This window comes from Equus caballus, chromosome 19 (assembly GCF_041296265.1).
Source record: "Equus caballus isolate H_3958 breed thoroughbred chromosome 19, TB-T2T, whole genome shotgun sequence".
Taxonomy (NCBI): domain Eukaryota; kingdom Metazoa; phylum Chordata; class Mammalia; order Perissodactyla; family Equidae; genus Equus; species Equus caballus.
Genome location: NC_091702.1, coordinates 47,105,493 through 47,126,851, shown reverse-complemented (window position 1 = coordinate 47,126,851; position 21,359 = coordinate 47,105,493). Strand labels below are relative to the sequence as shown.

The following is a 21,359-nucleotide window of genomic DNA, read 5'->3' as shown; positions in this document are numbered from 1 at the left end:
TTAAGCTTTAAGAGAGGACTGCCCAGACTTGAGGCTGATGATGAGACAGGGTGAGACTTTGGGTCTGTCTTCCTTGGAAGGATGGTGTGTTATTAGATGTTTTGGGAAGAAAGATGTGTACAGATGTTGGGTAGGCAATTAGCAGTGTCTGCCACAAGACTGAAAAGAGGGTACTCAGTGGATTTGGAAAATGGGGGACAATGATGATCTCAGTGAGAGTAGTTTAAGTAGAAGAGTTGGGGGGCGGGGAGTGCAGAGAAGCCAGTTACAATGGGTTTAGGAGCAAATGGAAGTTCTGAATTTTTAGGTCTTTACCAGCGAAAGGACCATACTGATCATCACTTTCCTGGTTACACTCAAAGACTTCTTGGTGGGGATTCATTTATCAACTTTTACCCCCAGGAATTGTCCATGTTCAATTTTTATCCCAGGTATTGCTTGTGTTCTCTCTGAGGCAAAGAGAAGATGATTTCCAGACTGTTTCCTTTCTAGAAAACAAGATTGGAGTTAGCTCTAGGGCAAGGATTATGCTACATATTTTGAAAGGTAAAGATCAAGAGTCACATATTTAATAGACCAGGAAAAATCAAGTTGCATTGGTGGGTACCTTCCATGATTATTACTAAGCTTCTTAGCCTCCTTTGGGGAGATCTAAAGGGGACAATATAGCAATTAAGTAGGCAGTATTTTTGTACAGCTGAAAAGAGACATGGAAGCTACACGTAGAACTCCCATAGCTGAGAAGGATCTTCAGGTGTTATTCACCTGCCAGATGATATCTAACTCATTCACTCACTAGCAGGCTACAGGAAATGAAGAAGATGGAAGAGGAAAGACCAACTTTATTAACTTCAGGAAAATGCCCTTTTAATTAAGGGATGAGGATGGTTTGGTAGTGTTAATAATTTTGTGGAGATAAGGAAAAAAAAGCGCGATCCTGAGTGCTCCCTGCAGATAAGACACATAAACACAGAAAGAAGAAAAGTAGCGAACTGTAGATCTTACTGGTAGCACTTTCAACATAAAACCCATCAGCAACAAAACCTATGAAGGAAAAAGAAAAAATATGACCCTTTCCAAATGACTTTGCCACTAAGTCCTAGTCACAAATGATCCCCTCACCAGAGCAACAGATGCTCTTGGCAGTGAGTCATCTGCTGATATCTGCTCGCCACTTCCCACATATGGCAGCCCCAATTAAGAGGGGCTGACACCTACCGTGGGGCACCGAGTACATTCTTTGAAAGCCAACTCTGCAAACCACTTCACAGAACTGGTGTGGGACTTGCTGAAACAGCCTCTGGCTCACAGGTGCCCTATTCTTTCTCTCTTCCATCATTTTCTTCTTTCTTTGGAAGGCAGCCATGAGAACCACATTGTCTATCTTCTCCACCTGGAACCCAGGAAATGAATGAAAAAGAGACTGGAGAACTGCTATTTAAATTGCCTGATACTCTGCTTCAAAACTAAAGGCATTTATGTGCATATTACTGCGTATGTCATTTGCTTTCCATATAAAGTTGTATAAGAGTCTCTCCTGGCCCCAACCCTCTCCTAGTCTGACTTCTATTTCTTCAAAGTTCCCTGTCCTTTCTTTGATAAATTCATTTAATCAAAATTCGCTGAGCAGTCACTATGTGCCAGGCACTGGTAATGAAATTGTCAACAATGTAGACACAGTCTTTGGCCTCTTGAAGCTCATAGTTTATAGCGAGACATAAAAATAGGTAAATAATTATAATACAGTGTGATAAATGCTATTTCATTACTTTTATTTTCCTTCAAGACAGGCAGATAGCTTTTTCCTGAGTCTTGATCTATGCTTCTATACCTTTTGATTTCCTACTATAACCCTTGTACCTGCCTATCCGTCCCCTCCTTTCAGTCACATTCCTAGGATTCCAGGTCAATGAGCAGCTAGCTTAGAGTTATCAGCAGGTGAATTTTTCTTTTGGCTATAGACTCAAATAATAGCAAGATGAATCAAATCCTTCCCTTAATGAAGTATACCTTTATAACTCGCAAACCACAGTTTTTAAACCGTTTCTTTTGATCCTGAATTTCTTCAGCTGAAAGCACTACATGTTTCTGAAATGTAATTTCTTTCATTTCATCCCAGTTTTTTGGTTGCTGATCAGTCCATTGTCCTAAAAATGAGTAACACAAAACTTTGTCTCAATGTTCTGTGAGAGGAAAAAGGTTTGTAAAGAAATTTAATGAAACAAATTATAGAAATTTGGAGGAATAAGACTAGCCAGTTTAAATTGTATGACCCATAAGTGTAGGACATGCAAGGAGAGCTACAATAGTATGAAAAGTCGTAGGGTAGGCGCCAGCCCGGTGGCACAGCAGTTAAGTTCGCACATTCTGCTTCGGTGGCTCGGGATTTGCTGGTTCGGATTCCGGGTGCAGACCTACACACTGCTTGTCATGCCATGTTTGGCAGGCATCCCACATATAAAGTCGAGGAAAATGGGCATGGATGTTAGATCAGGGCCAGTCTTCCTCAGCAAAAAAGAGGAGGATTGGCAGATGTTAGCTCAGGGCTAATCTTCCTCAAATAAAAAAAGGAAGTCATAGGATAAATAGGGGTTAATAAATTTGTCCTCGGATGATTCAGATTATGAGGCTGAGGGGATGAGAGAAAAAAGAGCATTAATATATACTCCCCTCATCACTGCTATAATGATGATATATAATTGTGTTGCTCATAGGAAATGTTTGTATTTCTAATCAGGATGCCCATCAACAAAAAAAGACAGGCCTAAGAAAACATTAAGGAATGATGGACAACAGTATGACATTTATATAACACTTCAGCGTTTTCAAAAAGATTTAATATCTCTACCTCATTTAGCATTACAACACTAGCACTGAAATAACTAACACAATTTTACAAATACGGAAATTGAAACTCAGAGAATTTAAGTGACTTGCCCAATATCACACAGCTAATAAGTACAGATCCAAATTATACACCTGGCTTTCACCAGTGCTTTCTGCAAGGGGCAAGGCAGAATATTTGGTACATGTATCACTCATATACCACCCAACCAAGAAGAGCATAATTTGGAGACAAAAGTCTACTGTGTCATATTTTTCCTTCCTTCCTTCTTCCTTTTTTTCTTCCTTCTTCCTTCCTCCCTCCCTTCCTTAACTTACTTCCTTCCTTTTTTAAATTCAAGGGACAACCTGTTATTACCCAAAGGAGCTCCTTATTGGACTAAATATACAGATGGACAAATGGAAACCCCAAAAAAGGCTCAGTAAATTTCAGTTTGACTAGGTATACCAAAATGAGCTCATTCCCCAGCACATTATCTAATTGAGTTGGCTCAATTTGTTTTCTTTTTCTTTTCTTTTTTTTTTTTCCTGCTTTTTCTCTCTAAATCCCCCCAGTACATAGTTGTATATTTTAGTTGTGGGTCCTTCTAGTTGTGGCATGTGGGATACCGCCTCAGCATGGCTTGATGAGCAGTGCCATGTCCACGCCCAGGATCTGAATCTGCGAAACCCCGGGCTGCCGAAGCAGGAGCACGCGAACTCAACCACTCAGCCATGGGGCCGGCCCCTTGAGGTGGCTCAATTTAACCACAAAAAGCAGATGATAAATCCAGAGAAACTTGCTATAGGGCCAACATATAAATCTGGAAAGCAGAGAGGACAAAACTCCATAAAAGCCAGGAAATTTCAAAGGAAGAGACTGTAAATTAAATCTGGAGGGCAATAGCTCACATTTATAAAGTATGGTATTAGCGTTCAGTTCACTTGAGTTCAGCAAACATTTACTGAGCTCCTACTGCATGCCAGACACTGGGCTGGGCAGTGGAGACTCAAAGATCCACAAACTCCTGCTATCATAAGTGCTCACCAGGAAGGATTGAGAGAGAGGAGATGCCGAACTTCTGTTATTTAAATCTTATTGTTCTGATGGATAATTGATGTTCCATACAATAATAAAATTATCCATTTTGTTAATAAAGATCTTAATCTGATTAAAAGAGGGTGAATCTGTATGAACTTCTGAAACACTGCTGTGGAATAATATGCTTAGTCATCAACTACCAAAAATGCGACCTTGCAGCAGAACAAGGGACTTATATGACTAAATTGCCAATAGCTGGGAGAATGGGTCAACCTTAGGAATGCAATTAGTTTAAAGTAATGCCACAAGCTTTATAGGGTATCAATGTTTCTTTGTTTCTTGTTCTCTTGAGAAGTATCAGTGTCAGTTTAAATATCCATAATCATTACGTTTCAAAAGCTAAGTAAAAATCATAATCTTGTGTCTCACTCTTGTGTATTATTTTTGTCCATGTTTTCTGACACTTGGTTTTCTGTGGAATGTGGATACAACGTTTATTGCAAACTCCCACTCACTTTGACCATTTCTACCTGAATTATTTTTACAACACATGGTGAAAATAAGGTGTCCTATGAAATTTTGCATCTGAATTTTTGTACTAAATCCATTCTCCACCTAACAATCAGTGATCTTTCTAAAATACAAGCCTGACCTTATCTTTGCTTAAAATCCTTCAAGCCTCCCCATTTTTTCAAGAAAAACTCTGAACATCTTTCATGTGATTTATAAAGTCTTACATAATCTAGGCTCTGCTATGTTCTGATTTCTTGGAAGTTTCTTTCTTTGCCTTATTAACCTCTACTTAGTCTTCAGTTCTCCCTCTATGACACCCATTCTGAGAAGCTTTCCCCTGACCTCCCAGGTCTGGGTTGGGTGCCTCTTCTAGGTGCTCCCAGAGCACTTTTACCCTCCTCTTTCATAACTAACCTGCTTACTTCTTGGTATCCCCAATTAGACTTTGGGTAGGAACAACTTCCATCTTATCACTGTCTCCCCAGCACCTAGCACAATGCGTGGCACATATCATGGATGCAATATACATTAGTTGAATAAACGAATGACATAAGCCTCTGTCTCCCAAGTCAGTGTTTTCAATGATATAATTTCCCAGTTAGCTGTAGGGCTATGTTCAAAGGATCTCTCCAGGCCCAAATTCCCCGTCATCCTGATGGATTTTGCCCCACTGAATGGGTGATACTTGAGTGTACTTCACAGTACCAATGAATAATTTACATTGGTGAGAAGCCTCAAAGTAAGTAATTTTAGGGTTCCTAATGCTGCCAGCAACAAATAAATGCAATAGATCTCAAAGAAATGAATTGATCAAATGGAATCTGTCTACATTAGAATGCTCCTCTGCAGAATTAGAGATGTACTTTTTTCCCCACAGCCTGGGCTTGGGTTACCCTACGCTTTCCATGTAATTGCCTCTTAGGCAATCCATGTCATCATAAGTAAATCCAATTGTGTGTGTGTGTTTTCATTTATTAATAATTAACCCTGCTGGTAGAAAGAGAGCCAAAAAATGGTTATAAAAGTTTATGGCCTAACACAGACCAGTATAGTTTGCTGTCTCTCTTCTTCATTCTCTCTCTTACCCACATACACACATGCATGGTCACATACAAAAGAAGGAACAATTGGAAGAGCTGACTTTCCAACTTAACAGAAAGTTACTCACCGGACAAGCTCCAAAGGTCTCGCTCCTTTTTTCTTGCCATTTCCTCTTGAACTTTACAAAGTATACGTTCAATGTTCATAACCACCTCAATAAGGTCAGCCTGGGCTCCTTTAATCTCTAAACTTGCCTTTCCAGGACTGATAATTTCTGAGATAGAGACCCTTGAGGTTTCCTGAAGCTGAGACAAAATGTCATGTTCCTTTTTCCCAAGGTAGAGGATATGATTATTCTCAATGATGTGGTCCTGGAGAGTGAGTAGCCTTTGGATCCAAGCTTGGGCCTCAGTCATCTTTTCTGGGTTGGGTCCCATCAGAGTGATGGCAGGAGATTTAGCTTTGAGCCCATTTTCTCGTTTCTCCCCTCCGGTCCACTGAGAGACTGAAAAGATTATCATAAGCAACCATAGAAGGCAGGTGAGTTTTAAACCAGAGGAGAACAAAACACCATGGCCAGTGTTTACCGCAAGGTTATTGTCACCATTGTCAGCAATAGCAGCTTCAATTAAGCACCTATCTCTGAGATCTGTGCTGGGTACAAAGGAAATCTAAATATATAGTTTACAGTTTCCTTACGAACACCGAGTTTAGCTTGTAAGGGTTGGCTTTATCAAGTTTTGCCCCTGCTCTGTTGCATTTGTCAATTCACAGATGGGTTCCCCTTGTGATCTCACTCTGGATGGTAATCAACTATTTCCTGCAGAATGGGATTTTCCTTAACCTCTTGCTATGACCAGGTTTAAAATCAAACATCTCTGCAAGCCAGAGAGCTTAAAGAGTGAAAATTCTTTAAAAACAACATGTATTTCTGATTATAAAAATAATACATGTTTATTATTTAAAAATTGGGAAATTATCAAAGTATAATGAAAGGAAGAAATACTTATAATTCCACTACCTGGGACTCCTTTTTATATTTTATATATGTGTGACAAGACATTTTGCATCTCCACAAAAAGCATGTGGAGCTTAGAAGCTATTGCTGGACATAGTATATCCCAGCAGAAAAGGAAACAGGACTTGATTCCAACTCACTCATGTGTACCCCTCTCCACAAGGAGTAAACATAAATATGAAGAGGAAGAATCCCTGATGGATTAGAGTGACTCTGAACCCAAATTACAAAAAATAAAAATAAAAAAGGAAGGGTGGGCAATGGACTAGCTGAGAGGGAATTCATAGAGGAGGCAGTATCTAGAATATGCAAAGAATTCCTTCAAATCATTAAGAAAAAGAAACAACCCAGTAACCAGCTGGGCAAAAGATGTCACAGAAGAGGAAACACACATGGTCCATATATATATGTGAAAAGATGCTCATCTTCACTGGTAATCAGGAAAATGAAAAATCACCCACCAGATTGGCAAAAACTCCTAAGTCTGACAATATCAAGTATTGAGAAGGATGTAGAGCAACTGAAACTCCTGTATATACACAACAGATGTAAACCTGGAACAACCACTCCTGTAATTATATTATTTAAAGAAATTTTTGCACCTGTGTGTCAGGGGACATGTACAAGAAAGTTCACATTCTTGTTTTTAACAGAAAAAAACTGGAAATAACCCAAATATCCTTCAACAATGATATATTATTATAGCAATGAAAAGGAGTGAACTTTAGCTACATGGGTCAATCTCAGAAACATATTTTAAAGGGAAAAAGTAAGTTGAGCACTTACTATGTTCTCTAGGCATTGTTCTAGGTGTTTTACATATATTATTTTATTCAATCCCCACAACCCTATGAGATAGGTACTATTGGTAGCCCTATCTTACAAATGAGGTAACTGATTCAGAGAGTTAGTAAGTAACTTGCCCATGGTTATAGATCTAGAAAGTGGTGGCCATGGAGCTATTAGGTGCGGGCAGTCTGACTCCAGTGCTCATACTATTCTGCCTCCCAATGAGTGATCCCAGGACAATAGTGGTAATTAGCATCTTTTCCCTGATATAGCAGTTGGGTGGTACCAGGAGCTATGAAAAAGTACCAGGACAGACCTAGAAGTAAGGGGGAGTATGGGCTCTGAGTAAAAATAAAAGCCAGTGTTTTACACAATATTAAGAAGCGATAAAGGTTCTTAAATTAGAGGCATACTTTTTTTTTAAACCCCTATTCTGCTTGGGAGCTTATATGACTTTTTAGGAGAAAATAAAAACAGTACATGATGATGCTTCATTTAGCCATCACTATCAGGAAAGAATTGTTCTTCTAGATAACTAAATTGTTCAGATCACTGAAGGATACTCTTCTAGCACCAAAACATATTTGAACTATTGAAAAGTTAAATATTTCTAGCAGAAACACACTTCCCTACCTTCCTAAATTGTTTAACTTTCCCTTGATAATCTGAGGTCATTATCGTTAATCATTATTAATGTCAATTATTGTCCTGTGCTATAATTCCTTTACAGATGTCCTCAAGAATTACTGAAGTAAATGGTAATGCCTGGCCCCGCTATTCAGATTAATGACATAAAGACGTGTGTATGTTTCTCTTCCATGTTATCTTCACCTAAAACTCCTGCTATCTAGCTTCCCTAGATTCCTTGTGGTTCCCCAAACATGCATTGCATTTGTTTGCGTCTGAGGGTTTTCTTCACGTTGGGTGCCCCACCCCACCAACTCTGGCCATTGACAATCTTGTCATCCTCAAAGCCCAGTTTAGAACCATCTCATCCATGAAGCCATTCTTGATCCCTTCCAGTCAGAGGGAAGCTCTCCCTCCTCTGGGCCACCTGGAGAGTTTGTCTATCCTCTCATTCGTTATTTATCCCCTGGCATTTGTTTAGTGCTTTGAAACTTACAGAGCATTTTTACATACATAATCTCCAATTATTTTCACACGAGTCTGTCGTCATTTTACAGATAAATAAACAGGCTCGTAAGAGACACAGTCACAGACCAGAGCTCTTAAAGTTCCCCCTTCTTTTCCAGCACAGCCGGACCATGGAACGTCCATAAGTGAACTCTTCTATTAAAGGGTGTAAGCAAATCATTTTGACCCTAATGGGAGATATCATAACAGTTTTATTGCTGGTTGAATGTCTAGTGTTCTTTTTTTTTTTTTTGAGGAAGATTAGCCCTGAGCTAACATCTGCCAGTCCTCCTCTTTTTGCTGAGGAAGACTGGCCCTGAGCTAACATCTGTGCCCATTTTCCTCTCCTTTATATGTGGGACGCCTGCGACAGCATGGCTTGCCAAGCAGTACCATGTCTGCACCTGGGATCCGAACTGGCGAACCCCGGGCCGCCGAAGCGGAACGTGCAAACTTAACCAGTGTGCCACCAGGCCTGCCCCTAGTGTTCTTAATATCTATACAACACTGTACATTAACAGACTATTTCAGAAGTACACATCCTAGTTGTCATGAGGCAATTACATTTTGGTCCACTCAAACTCCACTAAAGAAATGGAGTTCTAAGACAAAGTTAGTCCTTCTCCACCCTCAGCCACCAGGACTGGTTTAGTCTGGTGATCCCCAAACCCGGTTCAGCAGCAAAACTGACTAGGGAGCACTGAAAAATATACATGGTGGGCCCAGACCCAGAGTTTCTGAATCAGAATCTGTAGAGTCAGGGCCTATACATATTTTTGTTTGTTAAGGTTTCCATCACGATCCCAGTGATTATTCAGATTTGGATAGCATTGGGTTAATCCATTTATTATTATCTGGTGTTACTGAGATGTGTTTTCTATAATTACTAATCAGTAACCCCATTTAGATGTAACTCCATTCAGAGCAGAAAGAGTAACTGTGGCTTTGTCACATTATGAAGGACAGAACTTTTTCTTAGAAAAAAATTATAGGCAGCTATTTTTGAATGAACTACCCAACTGTGGATTACCTACTGAAACTTGGCCTCTCTCTGTTTATATCTTGAAATTAGACTGAGCAAAAATAAGAATCATGGTCAGGTAGAGAGCAGGTTGGTATCCAAGCAGGAACACAATAAAATACTTTTGGCTTATTTCTTCTTCTTCTCCCCTCCATTAGTTCAGATGATCAAGAAAAGAATGAGCCTATGGTGAAAGACTCTACTTCTAGGCCTGTGAATTTCTTACTCACCACTGTAATTGTTGAGACCCTGCAGCTTGGACATATTCTTTGCCATTTCAGCCCAGAAAATCTACAAGAAGCAAAACAGAGCAGAGTCGTGAGTCGACATTTTAGCCATTGTCGTCAAAATCCCTCTCTACTTGCACACACCACACTTGACCTCATCCACTCCATCAGCCCCCATTCCCACTGCCACAAATCTAAAGCAGACTTTTGGAGGGGCTGGCCCCGTGGCCGAGTGGTTAAGTTCGCGCGCTCCGCTGCAGGTGGCCCAGTGTTTCGTTGGTTCGAATCCTGGGCGCAGACATGGCACTGCTCATCAGACCACGCTGAGGCAGCTTCCCACATGCCACAACTAGAAGAACCCACAACGAAGAATACACAACTATGTACCGGGGGGCGTTGGGGAGAAAAAGGAAAAAAATAAAATCTTTAAAAAAAAAAAAAAGCATTTTAAAGCAGACTTTTGGAGTCCTAGGGAACAGCAAGTGCAGCACCACAATCTATTAGAACATGTAGGAGAAACAAGTATAGGAAAAATGAAAAGAAAATCAAACTCTGGTTTTAAAAAGCCAAAGCAAAATATAATCATTCATTCAACAGATATTAATGCCCTGCTCATTGCATATTAGACAGTGAACGGAAGCTGTGGATATGTGAAGAAGACAAATATAGACAGATGCTCTTGTAACAAATAAAACAAATTCATTTTAAAAAGTTATATAGCACACCAAGCGTTGCCTGTGGTTGAATAAATGATCAATTCCTAGAGGTAGGTACTTAAAATTGTACCTGGCACACAGTAGGCATTCAATATATGTAAGCTATTGTAATTATTACTAAATGACAGTCTATAGACAAAGGTTTGTGTATTTTGCCATGGAGATCCTTTAATGTAGTGTCTATTTGAAAAATTTCATCTCTCCTGGGGTTTGGAACCAACAAATTCAGTGTCTTCCTTATTTAAAGTTGATTCAATTGGCAATAATTACTTCACTGAAAAGATGATAATAAGGTAAAGACTAGATTTTGCTTTGCATTTGAACTGTAAAAGTGAAGTTTCTTTTTTTTTTTTATTGAGTTATTGATAGGTTACAATCTTGTGAAGTTTCAATTGTACATTAATGTTTGTCAGTCATGTTGTAGGTGCACCACTTCACCCTTTGTGCCCACCCCCCACCCCACCTTTCCCCTGGTATCCACTAAACTGTTCTTGGTCCATAGTTTTAAATTCCTCATATGAGTGGAGTCATACACAGATTATCTTTCTCTCGCTGGCTTATTTCACTTAACATAATTCTCTCAAGGTCCATCCATGTTATTGCAAATGGAATGATTTTGTTCTGTTTTGCAGCTGAGTAGTATTCCATTGTATATATGTACCACATCTTCTTTATCCATTTGTCTGTTGCTGGACACTTAGGTTGCTTCCACGTCTTGGCTATTGTAAACAGTGCTGCAATAAACATTGGGGTGCACAGGACTTTTGGGATGGCTGACTTCAAGCTCTTTGGATAAGCTGGATCGTATGGTAGTTCTATTTTTAGTTTTTTGAGGAATCTCCATACTGTTTTCCATAGTGGCTGCACCAGTTTGCATTCCCACCAGCAGTGTATGAGGGTTTCTTTTTCTCTGCAACCTCTCCAACATTTGTTGCTATTAGTTTTAGGTATTTTTGTCATTCTAACGGGTGTAAGGTGATATCTTAGTGTAGTTTTGATTTGCATTTCCCTGATGATCAGCGATGATGAGCATCTTTTCATGCGCCTATTGGCCATCAGTATATCTTCTTTGGAGAAATGTCTGTTCATGTCTCCAGCCCATTTTTTGATTGGGTTGTTTGATGTTTTGTGGTTGAGTTGCGAGAGTTCTTTATATATTAAGGATATTAAGCCTTTGTCAGATATATGACTTGCAAATATTTTTTCCCAGTTAGTGGGTTGTTTTTTTGTTTCAATCCTGTTTTCATTTGCCTTGAAGAGGCTCTTTAATCTGATGAGGTCACATTTGTTTATTCTTTCTATTGTTTCCCTTCTCTGAGAAGGCATGGTGTCCGAAAAGATCCTTTTAATACTGATGTCAAAGAGTGTACTGCCTACGTTTTCTTCCAGAAGCCTTATGGTTTCAGGTCTCACCTTTCGGTCTTTAATCCATTTTGAGTTTATTTTGGTGAATGGTGAAAAAGAATGGTTAATTTTCATTCTTTTACATGTGGCTTTCCAGTTTTCCCAGCACCATTTGTTGAAGAGACTTCCTTTCCTCGATTGTAGGCCCTCAGCTCCTTCGTCAAAGATTAGCTGTCCATAGATGTGTGGTTTTATTTCTGGGCTTTCAATTCTGTTCCATTGATCTGTGCACCTGTTTTTGTACCAGTACCATGCTGTTTTGATTACTGTAGCTTTGTAGTATGTTTTGAAGTCAGGGATTGTGATGCCTCCCGTTTTGTTCTTTTTTCTCAGGATTACTTTAGAAATTCGGGGTCTTTTGTTGCCCCATATGAATTTTAGGATTCTTTGTTCTAATTCTGTAAAGAATGTCATTGGGATTCTGATTGGGATGGCGTTGAATCTGTAGATTGCTTTAGGTAGAACGGACATTTTAACTATGTTTATTCTTCCAATCCATGTACATGGAATGTCTTTCCATCTCCTTATGTCGTCATCCAATTCTCTCAGAAAGGCCTTGTAATTTTCATTATATAGGTCCTTCACTTCCTTAGTTAAATTTACCCCAAGGTATTTTATTCTTTTGGTTGCGATTGTGAATGGTATTGTATTCTTGAGTTCTTTTTCTGTTGGTTCATTACTGGAGTATGGAAATGGTACTGATTTATGCAAATTGATTTTATACCCTGCAACTTTGCTGTAGTTGTTGATTACTTCTAACAGTTTTCCAATGGATTCTTTGGGGTTTTCTATATATAAGATCATGTCGTCTGCAAACAGCAAGAGTTTCACTTCTTCCCTCCCTATTTGGATTCCTTTTATTCCTTTTTCTTGCCTGATTGCTCTGGCCAGGACCTCCAGTACTATGTTAAATAAGAGTGGTGATAGAGGGCATCCTTGTCTCGTTCCTGTTTTCAGGGGGATGGCGTTCAGTTTTTGCCCATTGAGTATGATGTTGGCTATGGGTTTGTCATATATGGCCTTTATTATGTTGAGGTAGTTTCCTTCTATGCCCATTTTTTTCAGAGTTTTTATCATAAATGGCTGTTGGATCTTGTCAAATGCCTTCTCTGCATCTATTGAGATGATCATGTGGTTTTTATTCCTCAGTTTTTGATGTGGTGTATCACGTTGATTGATTTGCGGATGTTGAACCATCCCTGTGTCCCTGGTATGAATCCCACCTGATCCTGATGTATGATTCTTTTGATGAATTGCTAAATTCTGGTTGCCAAAATTTTGTTTAGAATTTTTGCATCTATGTTCATCAGTGATATTGGCCTGTAGTTCTCTTTTTTCGTGGTGTCCTTGTCAGGTTTTGGTATCAGCATGATGTTGGCCTCATAGAATGTGTTAGGAAGTGTTCCATCTTCCTTAATTTTTTGGAATAGCTTGAAAGGGATAGGTATTAAATCCTCTCTGAAAGTTTGGTAGAATTCCCCAGGAAAGCCATCTGGTCCTGGGGTTTTATGCTTTGGAATGTTTTTGATTGCTGTTTCTATCTCTTTCCTTGTGATTGGTCTGTTCAAATTGTCTGCCTCTTCTTGAGTGAGCTTTGGGAGATTGTAGGAGTCCAAGACTTTATCCATTTCCTCTAGGTTATCCATTCTGTTGGCATATAGTTTTTTGTAGTATTCTCTTATAATCTGTTGTATTTCTGCAGAGTCTGTTGTTATTTCTCCTCGCTCATTTCTGATTTTGTTTATTTGAGCTTTCTCCCTTTTTTTCTTTGTAAGCCTGGCTAGTGGTTTGTCAATATTATTTATCTTCTCAAAAAACCAGCTCTTTGTCTCATTGATCCTTTCTACTGCCTTTTTCATTTCAATAGTATTTATTTCTGCTCTGATTTTTATTATTTCTCTCCTTCTGCTGACTTTGGGCTTCATTTGTTCTTTTTTCTCTAGTTCAGTTAGGTGTGCTTTAAGGTTGCTTATTTGGGATTTTTCTTGTTTGTTAAGATGTGCCTGTATTGCGATGAATTTTCCTCTTAATACAGCTTTTGCTGTATCCCATATGAGTTGGTACGGCATGCTATCATTTTCATTTGTTTCCAGGTATTTTTTTATTTCTTCTTTAATTTCTTCAATGATCCATTGCTTGTTCAGTAGTGTTGTTTAGTCTCCACATCTTTGTGCCTTTCTCAGCTTTTTTCTTGTAATTAATTTCTAGCCTTGTAGCACTATGATCTGAGAAGATGCTTGTTATTATTTCAATTTTTTTTAATTTGTAGAGGCTTGCCTTGTTTCCCAACATATGGTCTATCCTAGAGAATGTTCCATGTGCCCTTGAGAAGAATGTGTATTCAGCTCTTTCAGGGTGGAGTGATCTATATATGTCTATTAAGTCTAATTGTTTTAGTTTTTCATTCAGCTCCACTATTTCCTTGTTGATTTTCTGTCTGGATGATCTGTCCATTGATGTGAGTGGGGTGTTGAGGTCCCCTACTATTATTGTGTTGTTTTTAACATCTTCCTTTAGGTCTGTTAATAGTTGCTTTATGAATCTCGGTGCTCCTGTGTTGGGTGCATAGATATTTATAAGCGTTATTTCTTCTTGATGAAGTGTCCCTTTGATCATTATATATTGTCCCTCTGTGTCTCTCTTTACCTGTCTTATTTTGAAATCCACTTGGTCTGATATGAGAATTGCAACACCTGCCTTTTTTTCCTTGCTATTTGCTTGAAGTATCGTCCTCCACCCCTTAAAAGTGAAGTTTCTTAATCGGTAGGACATTTTCTTCATAAATTCTATCTGCAGCTGCTATTTCCAGAACAAAAAGCCCTCAATCTTACCATAGTTAGTACCTAGAGAGGTCATAAAAGGGTACTTCCCTGCCCTCCCTGTCCAAGGACTTGGAGATAAAACAAATGAGATAACACGATCTGCTGATAAATAGACTAATAATAGCTGCCAAGTGCAAAATGGATAAAAATCAGCTCTCTCCAGAAGTCACTTTAAAAGTCAGGATGTATCACAGGGTAAGAAATCAATTAGGCAAGTCTTTTGCATTAGATGTGAAAGAAAACTGTAACTTAATCAGTATCAATAACATAGGAGATGTGGATAACAAGGAGATGGTCTGGAAGGAGTTTGGAAAAGTCGACCCAAATGGCAAGAATTTGGCAGTTTTTCCGGCTCTATCCACAAATGACCAACACCTAATGTGAGGCATGTCAGTAGTCTGTTCCTAGAGAAGGTGTTCCTTATTCTGAGACATAATGTCTGGCACAAGTTAGATATGCCATAAATATTTGTTAAGTAACCAAATGAATGACTATCCATCGCCTTTTACAAATACTCAGCTCCACCCAGGACCTTTATCTTCATGAAATACTGGTGAACACAAGTATTTCAGTCACTTGGGGAGTTATTTACTCACTGTCATTCATGAGTTGGAAAATTCATGAGTGTGTATCAGCATCACTTTATTGTGAGTTTAGTGTAGGTTGGTCTTCCTGAGTCAGGTCAACTCTGGATGTCTACAAATGCATTTTCTGGAATGTAGGTAATGCCCTCTGTAAGGAACTGTGTAAGTTGCCCTCTGATCTTTCTGAACACACAGCCCTCATTCAAAGACTTATTTGGGAAGAAAAGATGTGCTTCTCAGAAGGCCAGAGGTGTATACATATGTGTACACATATGTCACACTTCCACATGGATATAATGTAGTGTTAATATTGACAAAAGCCTGAAGGAATGGTCAATGTTCGGGGTATAATGTAAATTACTGTGTAAGATAATCCTCTCCTTTGAGTTACAAAACTGAAAGATGTATGATCTCTCAAGTTATTTTTTCTGTGTTTTTGTTTAGTGGTTGAGAACACAGGCTTTGGGGTTAGACAGACAGACTCAGGTTGGAATCTTGTTTTGGCCACTTGACTAGCTGTGTACATGTACTTGACTAGCTCTGGGTTAATATGCTTCCCATTTGTAAAATGGAGATGACAATCGTGGCTTCATCACAGGACTGAGGGGAGAATGAAATAAGACATCTTCTTAGCACAGTCCTTGGCCAATGCAATACATGGCAGCTATTTTTATTATTAGCTCCTAGGGGAGCCCTCAGACTGTGGGTGATCTTTCCACTTTTATTGAAGTCCCAAGTACATTTTTGTTTGCGTGTTGGAAAGAATGAACTTTCTTTTCTAGATGTGGTTAATTCCTTTTGTAGGGATACGGTGCATCATGAGCAGTTCAGGGATGTACTCAGGGCACCCATCTGGCCCCAGTGATAGTCCTCTGCTCTAGGGGGAACAGGTGAACTCCATTTGAAGGACAGGATGATTCATTTTGTCTAGAAGGCAAGCTACTTCACTGGGTAATTAGCCACCATCTTGCAGTTGTGGATGAGACACCATGGTGTACTGGAGCCACCTTACATTGGCTCACAAAAGTCCATTGTGAACATCTCTTCCCAACTCCACCTTCAGTGATGTCATATTGATAGCTTGAAGTCAGCAATGTAAGTCAACATATGCTACAAACTTCCCTGTGTCTAATCAGGTAGTAAAAAGAATAAGAACCTTTACACTTGTTCGAGGAAGGAGCAAACTAGAACAAGTATAAGTTCGTTTTCTTGTAGGGAGAGATAAAATGGCAACCACCCACATGGAGACAGGCTGGGAGGTGAGAAAGTAAGCAGTCAGAGGACTAGTGTTCAGAGCCACACTCTACCAGACACTAAGCAAGACCTTTTATACCTAAAACCTAGACACATGCCTGAGAAGTGGCACTAGCACTTGGATGTTGCTGTTGGGAGAATCACAAACTGATGTCTTGAAAGCCTATTTTAACAGGCTGTATCTTATTTCATTTCCTTTTTATTCTTCCTTAACATCACTAAACTCCCTTTTGAAAATGCCAGCTAAGTGAGAATAAAGCACAGAGATGGTACTTTAAAGACAGAACAGCACAGCAATATATACTAATTATGCTGAATATATCGGGGAACTATTAACATATTAGAAATTTAGCTTGATCTGGCCACTGTAGAACAAAAAGCTGGGGTGAAGTGAAACTAAAGAAGCTAGACACATAGATCTCTGTCCTCAGACACACAGACACACTCCTCTACACACAGGTCCCTCCATTTGTGTTAGACCACAACTGACTTCCCTCTGAGGTCACCTACAGAGGAATTAAGAAAGAATAGATTGAATTTGAGGGTAGTACTAGGGTCATGGCCAAAGTAGCCAGATGTACCCCTGGTATAAGTTAAAGAACTTATAATCTAATTGGAGGAAAAAAAGATAAACAATTCACTTAATTTAGTATTCAGTTCAGCACTCAGGGAACTACAGCTCATTACAGCTGATATAACAACAGCTAACCTTTATGGAGGGCTAACTGTGTGCCAGGTACTTTTCTAAGTGTTTTACATGGATTAACTCATTTAATCCTCACAACAGTTCCATAAGATGGTAGTTATTATGCCCATTTTAAAGATGAGGAAACTGAGGCACAGATAAGTAAATTAACTTGCCCAAGCAAGTTAACTGATTGGAGAGAAGACAAAGAATTTGTTTTAAATATATAGATTTAAGACGACAGTCAGATATCCAAGTGGAAAAGAGAGAGGGTTGGGGAAGTGAGTCTGAAGGTGGCTCAGAAGACAGGACTTTACAGAAGTTATGGCAGAAGTTGTAAGAACAATTGTGTGATTAGAGGGAGAGAGAAGAGAGAGGAGCAGAGGACTCCACACTAAAACTAGGAGGTTGCTTACCTTTAAGAAGCAGAGGGAAGAATAAATGCCAACATGAAAAGAGAGAAGCCAGGTAGTGGGGTAAACATGGCTTCTATAATGACATTCTTTACTAGGTCAGAGGTGGGAAATCTATAAAAATTAAATTTCACCAAGTTAGAACATCACCACACTGCACAGTGCTTGGCCCCATGTCTTTCATTGGAGATACTAAACAGATGCTGTGGAATGAATGAATGAATGAATGAATGAACTGTAGGACAGTTCTAAGATATTTACTTACCTTATACGTCTCCAGTTCTCTTGGAAAGATCACAAACTTTACAGTTAATTGTCTTTTCAAATGCTGTTTGGCAAATGTTAAAACTTCATCAAACATAAGCTCTGCTGCTGTACTCTTCTGCATACCAATGTTTCCAGTCCCAAGGGCAGGAAAGGAAATGGAAGTTACACTTAGCTCAAGGCATTTTTCCAAACACTGCTTTATTGCACTTTTCAATGTCTATAGGAAAAACACAAATTTAAGATCAGCCTTTGAGTCAAAAATAAGACTCCACTTACCCCTCGATTCTGCCCATATTTTACAATGCCAACCTCCACTCTCCCTCAGGACCATATCCATGCCTTTTCAAAGGGCAGGAAAGGTCCCACTCTACAGGGAACCCACTACAGCTATAAGGTTAGATGATGAAAAATGAAAAGGGCTGAGAAACTGAAGTAATTGAGTGGTCCATTTTGTGCTATTCAGGACATTTGGGCACCATTTCTCCCAGTTTATATAGCATTGCCCATCTCCCCAGGTCAGAGCGCCAACCATCAATTTATCTCCGCTTACCTGCCACTTCCAGATCAATATAAAGAGCTCTTAGAAGTTTAATAAAGGAGGTAGAGGTTAAAATAAGTAAGCAGCATTTATTCAATGTCATTGGAACTGTCATGTGGTTTCTCCTTGAGAAGTGCTAGTGCATTTGGCAGATTTAAACTTCCCATCAACATTTCACCATTGAAACTGAATCCTAATACAGGAAGATTGTCTGGGGAAGGACCTTGGGAAACCAAGGGGTAAAGAGTGATTGGAAGACCAATTTGGGATTAAAGGGGTCTCTAGCCAAGAGTGGACCAGAAATGGTGACAAAATAAAGCTAGACAGACAGAGAGGGGATTAAGTTCCCCTCTCTCCACATCTGAGAGGGCTCCCCCTATTCTTTAATAGTGCTTTCTGTGCCTCAGGTGTAGAGTCAGCAAGAAAGCCAGTCTCTACCACAGGCACAGGTGGGAAGAGACCCCGGGTAATAGATTTGACTGGAATGGTGCTGGAAGGGAAATCCTAGGTCCTCCTGGAATGTAACAGATGAAGGGAAATATGGAGAGGATGAATCCCAGGCCCACTTAGGTAAAGGCCTACAGGGTCATTGGGTGTGGGGAGGTTATCAGGGGTGCAGACTGAGGGAGCCCTGGTATTTCTGTGTCCACTTAAAATTTAGACATATGTTAGGTAATATTTTAAATTAAACTTCTTAAGATAACTTGTGGCAACACTTGTTCAGTATTTCAGGTATTTACAGGAGTGGTAGATGTTGGGGACTACACTACTTGACAATATTTCATGAATGTAATGACATCATGGAAATCCAACAAAGACTACATAGACTATGGAGCTACATAAAGATAAAGTTACTTTGACCTTACCAGATTTGGTGTAGGACATTCTGAATACCACAACACGTGGTATACATGTTGACAGGACAATTTAAATCCTTTTGTGACCAGTACCAACTGGGAATCTGAACGTATCTTAGTCTTTTTATTGTTAAATTCCTGTTCCATTTCTTTTCCAGCATGTTGTAGAATTGACTTCGACACTAGTCCTCTGCTAAGCCCATCATGTGGATTTACAGAATTAACAATTACATCCGTCTGAAAAGGGAAAAAATGGACAGGATTCATTGTTAAATTACCTTGTCTTAAATGACTAATTTTTTTTTTTTTGAGGAACATCAGCCCTGAGCTAACATCTGCCAATCCTCCTCTTTTCGCTGAGGAAGACTGGCCCTGAGCTAACATCCATGCCCATCTTCCCCTACTTTATATGTAGGATGCCTACCACAGCATGGTGTGTCAAGCAGTGCCATGTCTGCACCTGGGATCTGAACTGGCAAACCCCGGGCCACCAAAGCAGAATGTGCACACTTAACCACTGTGCCACTGGGCCAGCCCCTAAATGACTAATTTAAATCTTTATTTCCCTGAAGAGCTTTGAAAGATACTTTTTTTTTGGTGAGGAGGATTGGCCCTGAGCTAATACCTGTTGCCAATCTTCCTCTTTTTGCTTGAGGAAGAGTGGCCCTGAGCTAATGTCTGTCCCCATCCTCCTCTATTTTGTATGTGGGTCACCGCCACAGCATGGCTTGATGAGTGGTATAGGTCCACACCTAGGATCCAAACTTATGAACCTGGGCCACCAAAGGGGAGCATGCCAAACATAACCACTATGCCACTTTTTGAAGATCCTAAATCCTCATAAATATAATTTAATAATGGTTAGAGACTCCTATTTCCAAAGAGTGATCATTTGATTGCCATGAGCCTGTTTGTCCTCTTCAGAAATCAGGTAAAGTGTGTTAATGATACAATTTTTATTGCAAACATGTGTCAGCTCCTTGCTGGCTTATACTCCCCACCCTCCCCATATTCCCAGATTCTGAGCATTCCCTGTGATTTGTTTTAAGCTCTATCAACAAATGGTTTCATTCCCTGCCCCACCATCATCACTTTGTGCTATTTCTCTGTGGATTTTCTATTTTGTTTTGTTTTGAACAGAGTGGAAATAAAATTTCTCAGAAACTTCTACCTCCTAATGCTTTTATTTTTTAAGGTAAGTAGTACATGGTTAAAGAAAGTACAGATGAGACAAAAAGGTCTTGAGTGAAAAGTAGGCCTCCCTCTTGGTGGGGTCCTCAGATCCCCGACTCACCCACCCAGCCTATAGGCAACTGCTTTCACAGTAGTTCTTCCTCTGTATGTTTAGAAATAGACTGTACATAGTTATGGGCTGTATTTTAAGTAATATCACCTCCTAGTTAGACCTCAGAGCTGTGCTAAAGGGGAGTTGTATCCTTTTTTCCCCCCATGCCTAAATCCCCCTGAATCATCCTGATGGCTTTGGCTCCCTTTGGGAGTAACTTAGGTACTTCTCATGGATGTTAATGAATGCTTCCCTTTGAAACTGTAATCAGAATTTGCAATCTGGGGGCACTGGCCCCTTTAACAATTTTAAGGTTCCTAATGTTGTTGACCATAAATAAATACAAAAAAATTTCAGTTAAAGGGATAAGTTATTCAACTAGGATGTTTTCACTTTAATTTTAAATTGGCATATTAATGACTTATCGAGTATTTCATTTCATGGGGTCCCCTTGGTCTTCTTTCTAATTGTCTTGGAGGCAATAAGTGGCATTTTTTCACTTACAATTAAGTCTATTTGATTGTGACCACAGGAGAGTCTTAAATGTGGTATTACTGATCCAGAAAAAAAAAAGAATATAACCTTATATTCTTTCTCTCCCTCTGTTGCAGGCACTGCTCCCTGCTGCCCCCTTCACTTATTCATCAATAATTTGCTGAACACTTAGATTCATACGCCAAGACTGGGCCCTGGGGTACACAGATGAACAAGCCATGATCCCTATCCTCAAGGCACTCTCTGCCTAGCAGGGGAGCCGCATTAACCCGGAAATACCTAGGTTCGCTGTTACCCTGACTCTCTCCCTGTCCTGCCTGGGCCTTTGCCTATGTGCCCAGTGAACCTGGCTAAATGCTAAGTTACACTTTGTATTCTCCACAGCCCCTGGCACAGAGCCATAGACTCAGAATGTGACTCACAGCTCCACC

The 21,359-nt window shown here is 39.7% G+C and overlaps 1 protein-coding gene across 4 annotated transcripts in view; it reads right to left on the bottom strand.

Moving 5' to 3' along the window:
- Positions 1 to 21,359, bottom strand: part of PARP9 (poly(ADP-ribose) polymerase family member 9) — a 41,674-nt gene that overhangs the window by 12,255 nt on the left and 8,060 nt on the right. Inside the window, exons 5-11 of one of the 4 annotated variants that reach the window (XM_014732852.3) lie at positions 19,158 to 19,385; positions 17,752 to 17,970; positions 9,612 to 9,672; positions 5,547 to 5,924; positions 2,011 to 2,147; positions 1,219 to 1,393; positions 825 to 1,044 (exon numbers count right to left, since the gene is read on the bottom strand). In XM_014732852.3, the coding sequence (XP_014588338.1) occupies positions 899 to 1,044; positions 1,219 to 1,393; positions 2,011 to 2,147; positions 5,547 to 5,924; positions 9,612 to 9,672; positions 17,752 to 17,970; positions 19,158 to 19,385 (1,344 nt within the window). In that variant the 3' untranslated portion in view covers positions 825 to 898. Of the gene's footprint in view, positions 1 to 824; positions 1,045 to 1,218; positions 1,394 to 2,010; positions 2,148 to 5,546; positions 5,925 to 9,611; positions 9,673 to 17,751; positions 17,971 to 19,157; positions 19,386 to 21,359 lie in introns of those variants that run through there. The other 3 variants (XM_070243708.1, XM_005601933.4, XM_005601934.4) reach the window with 3 other exon arrangements.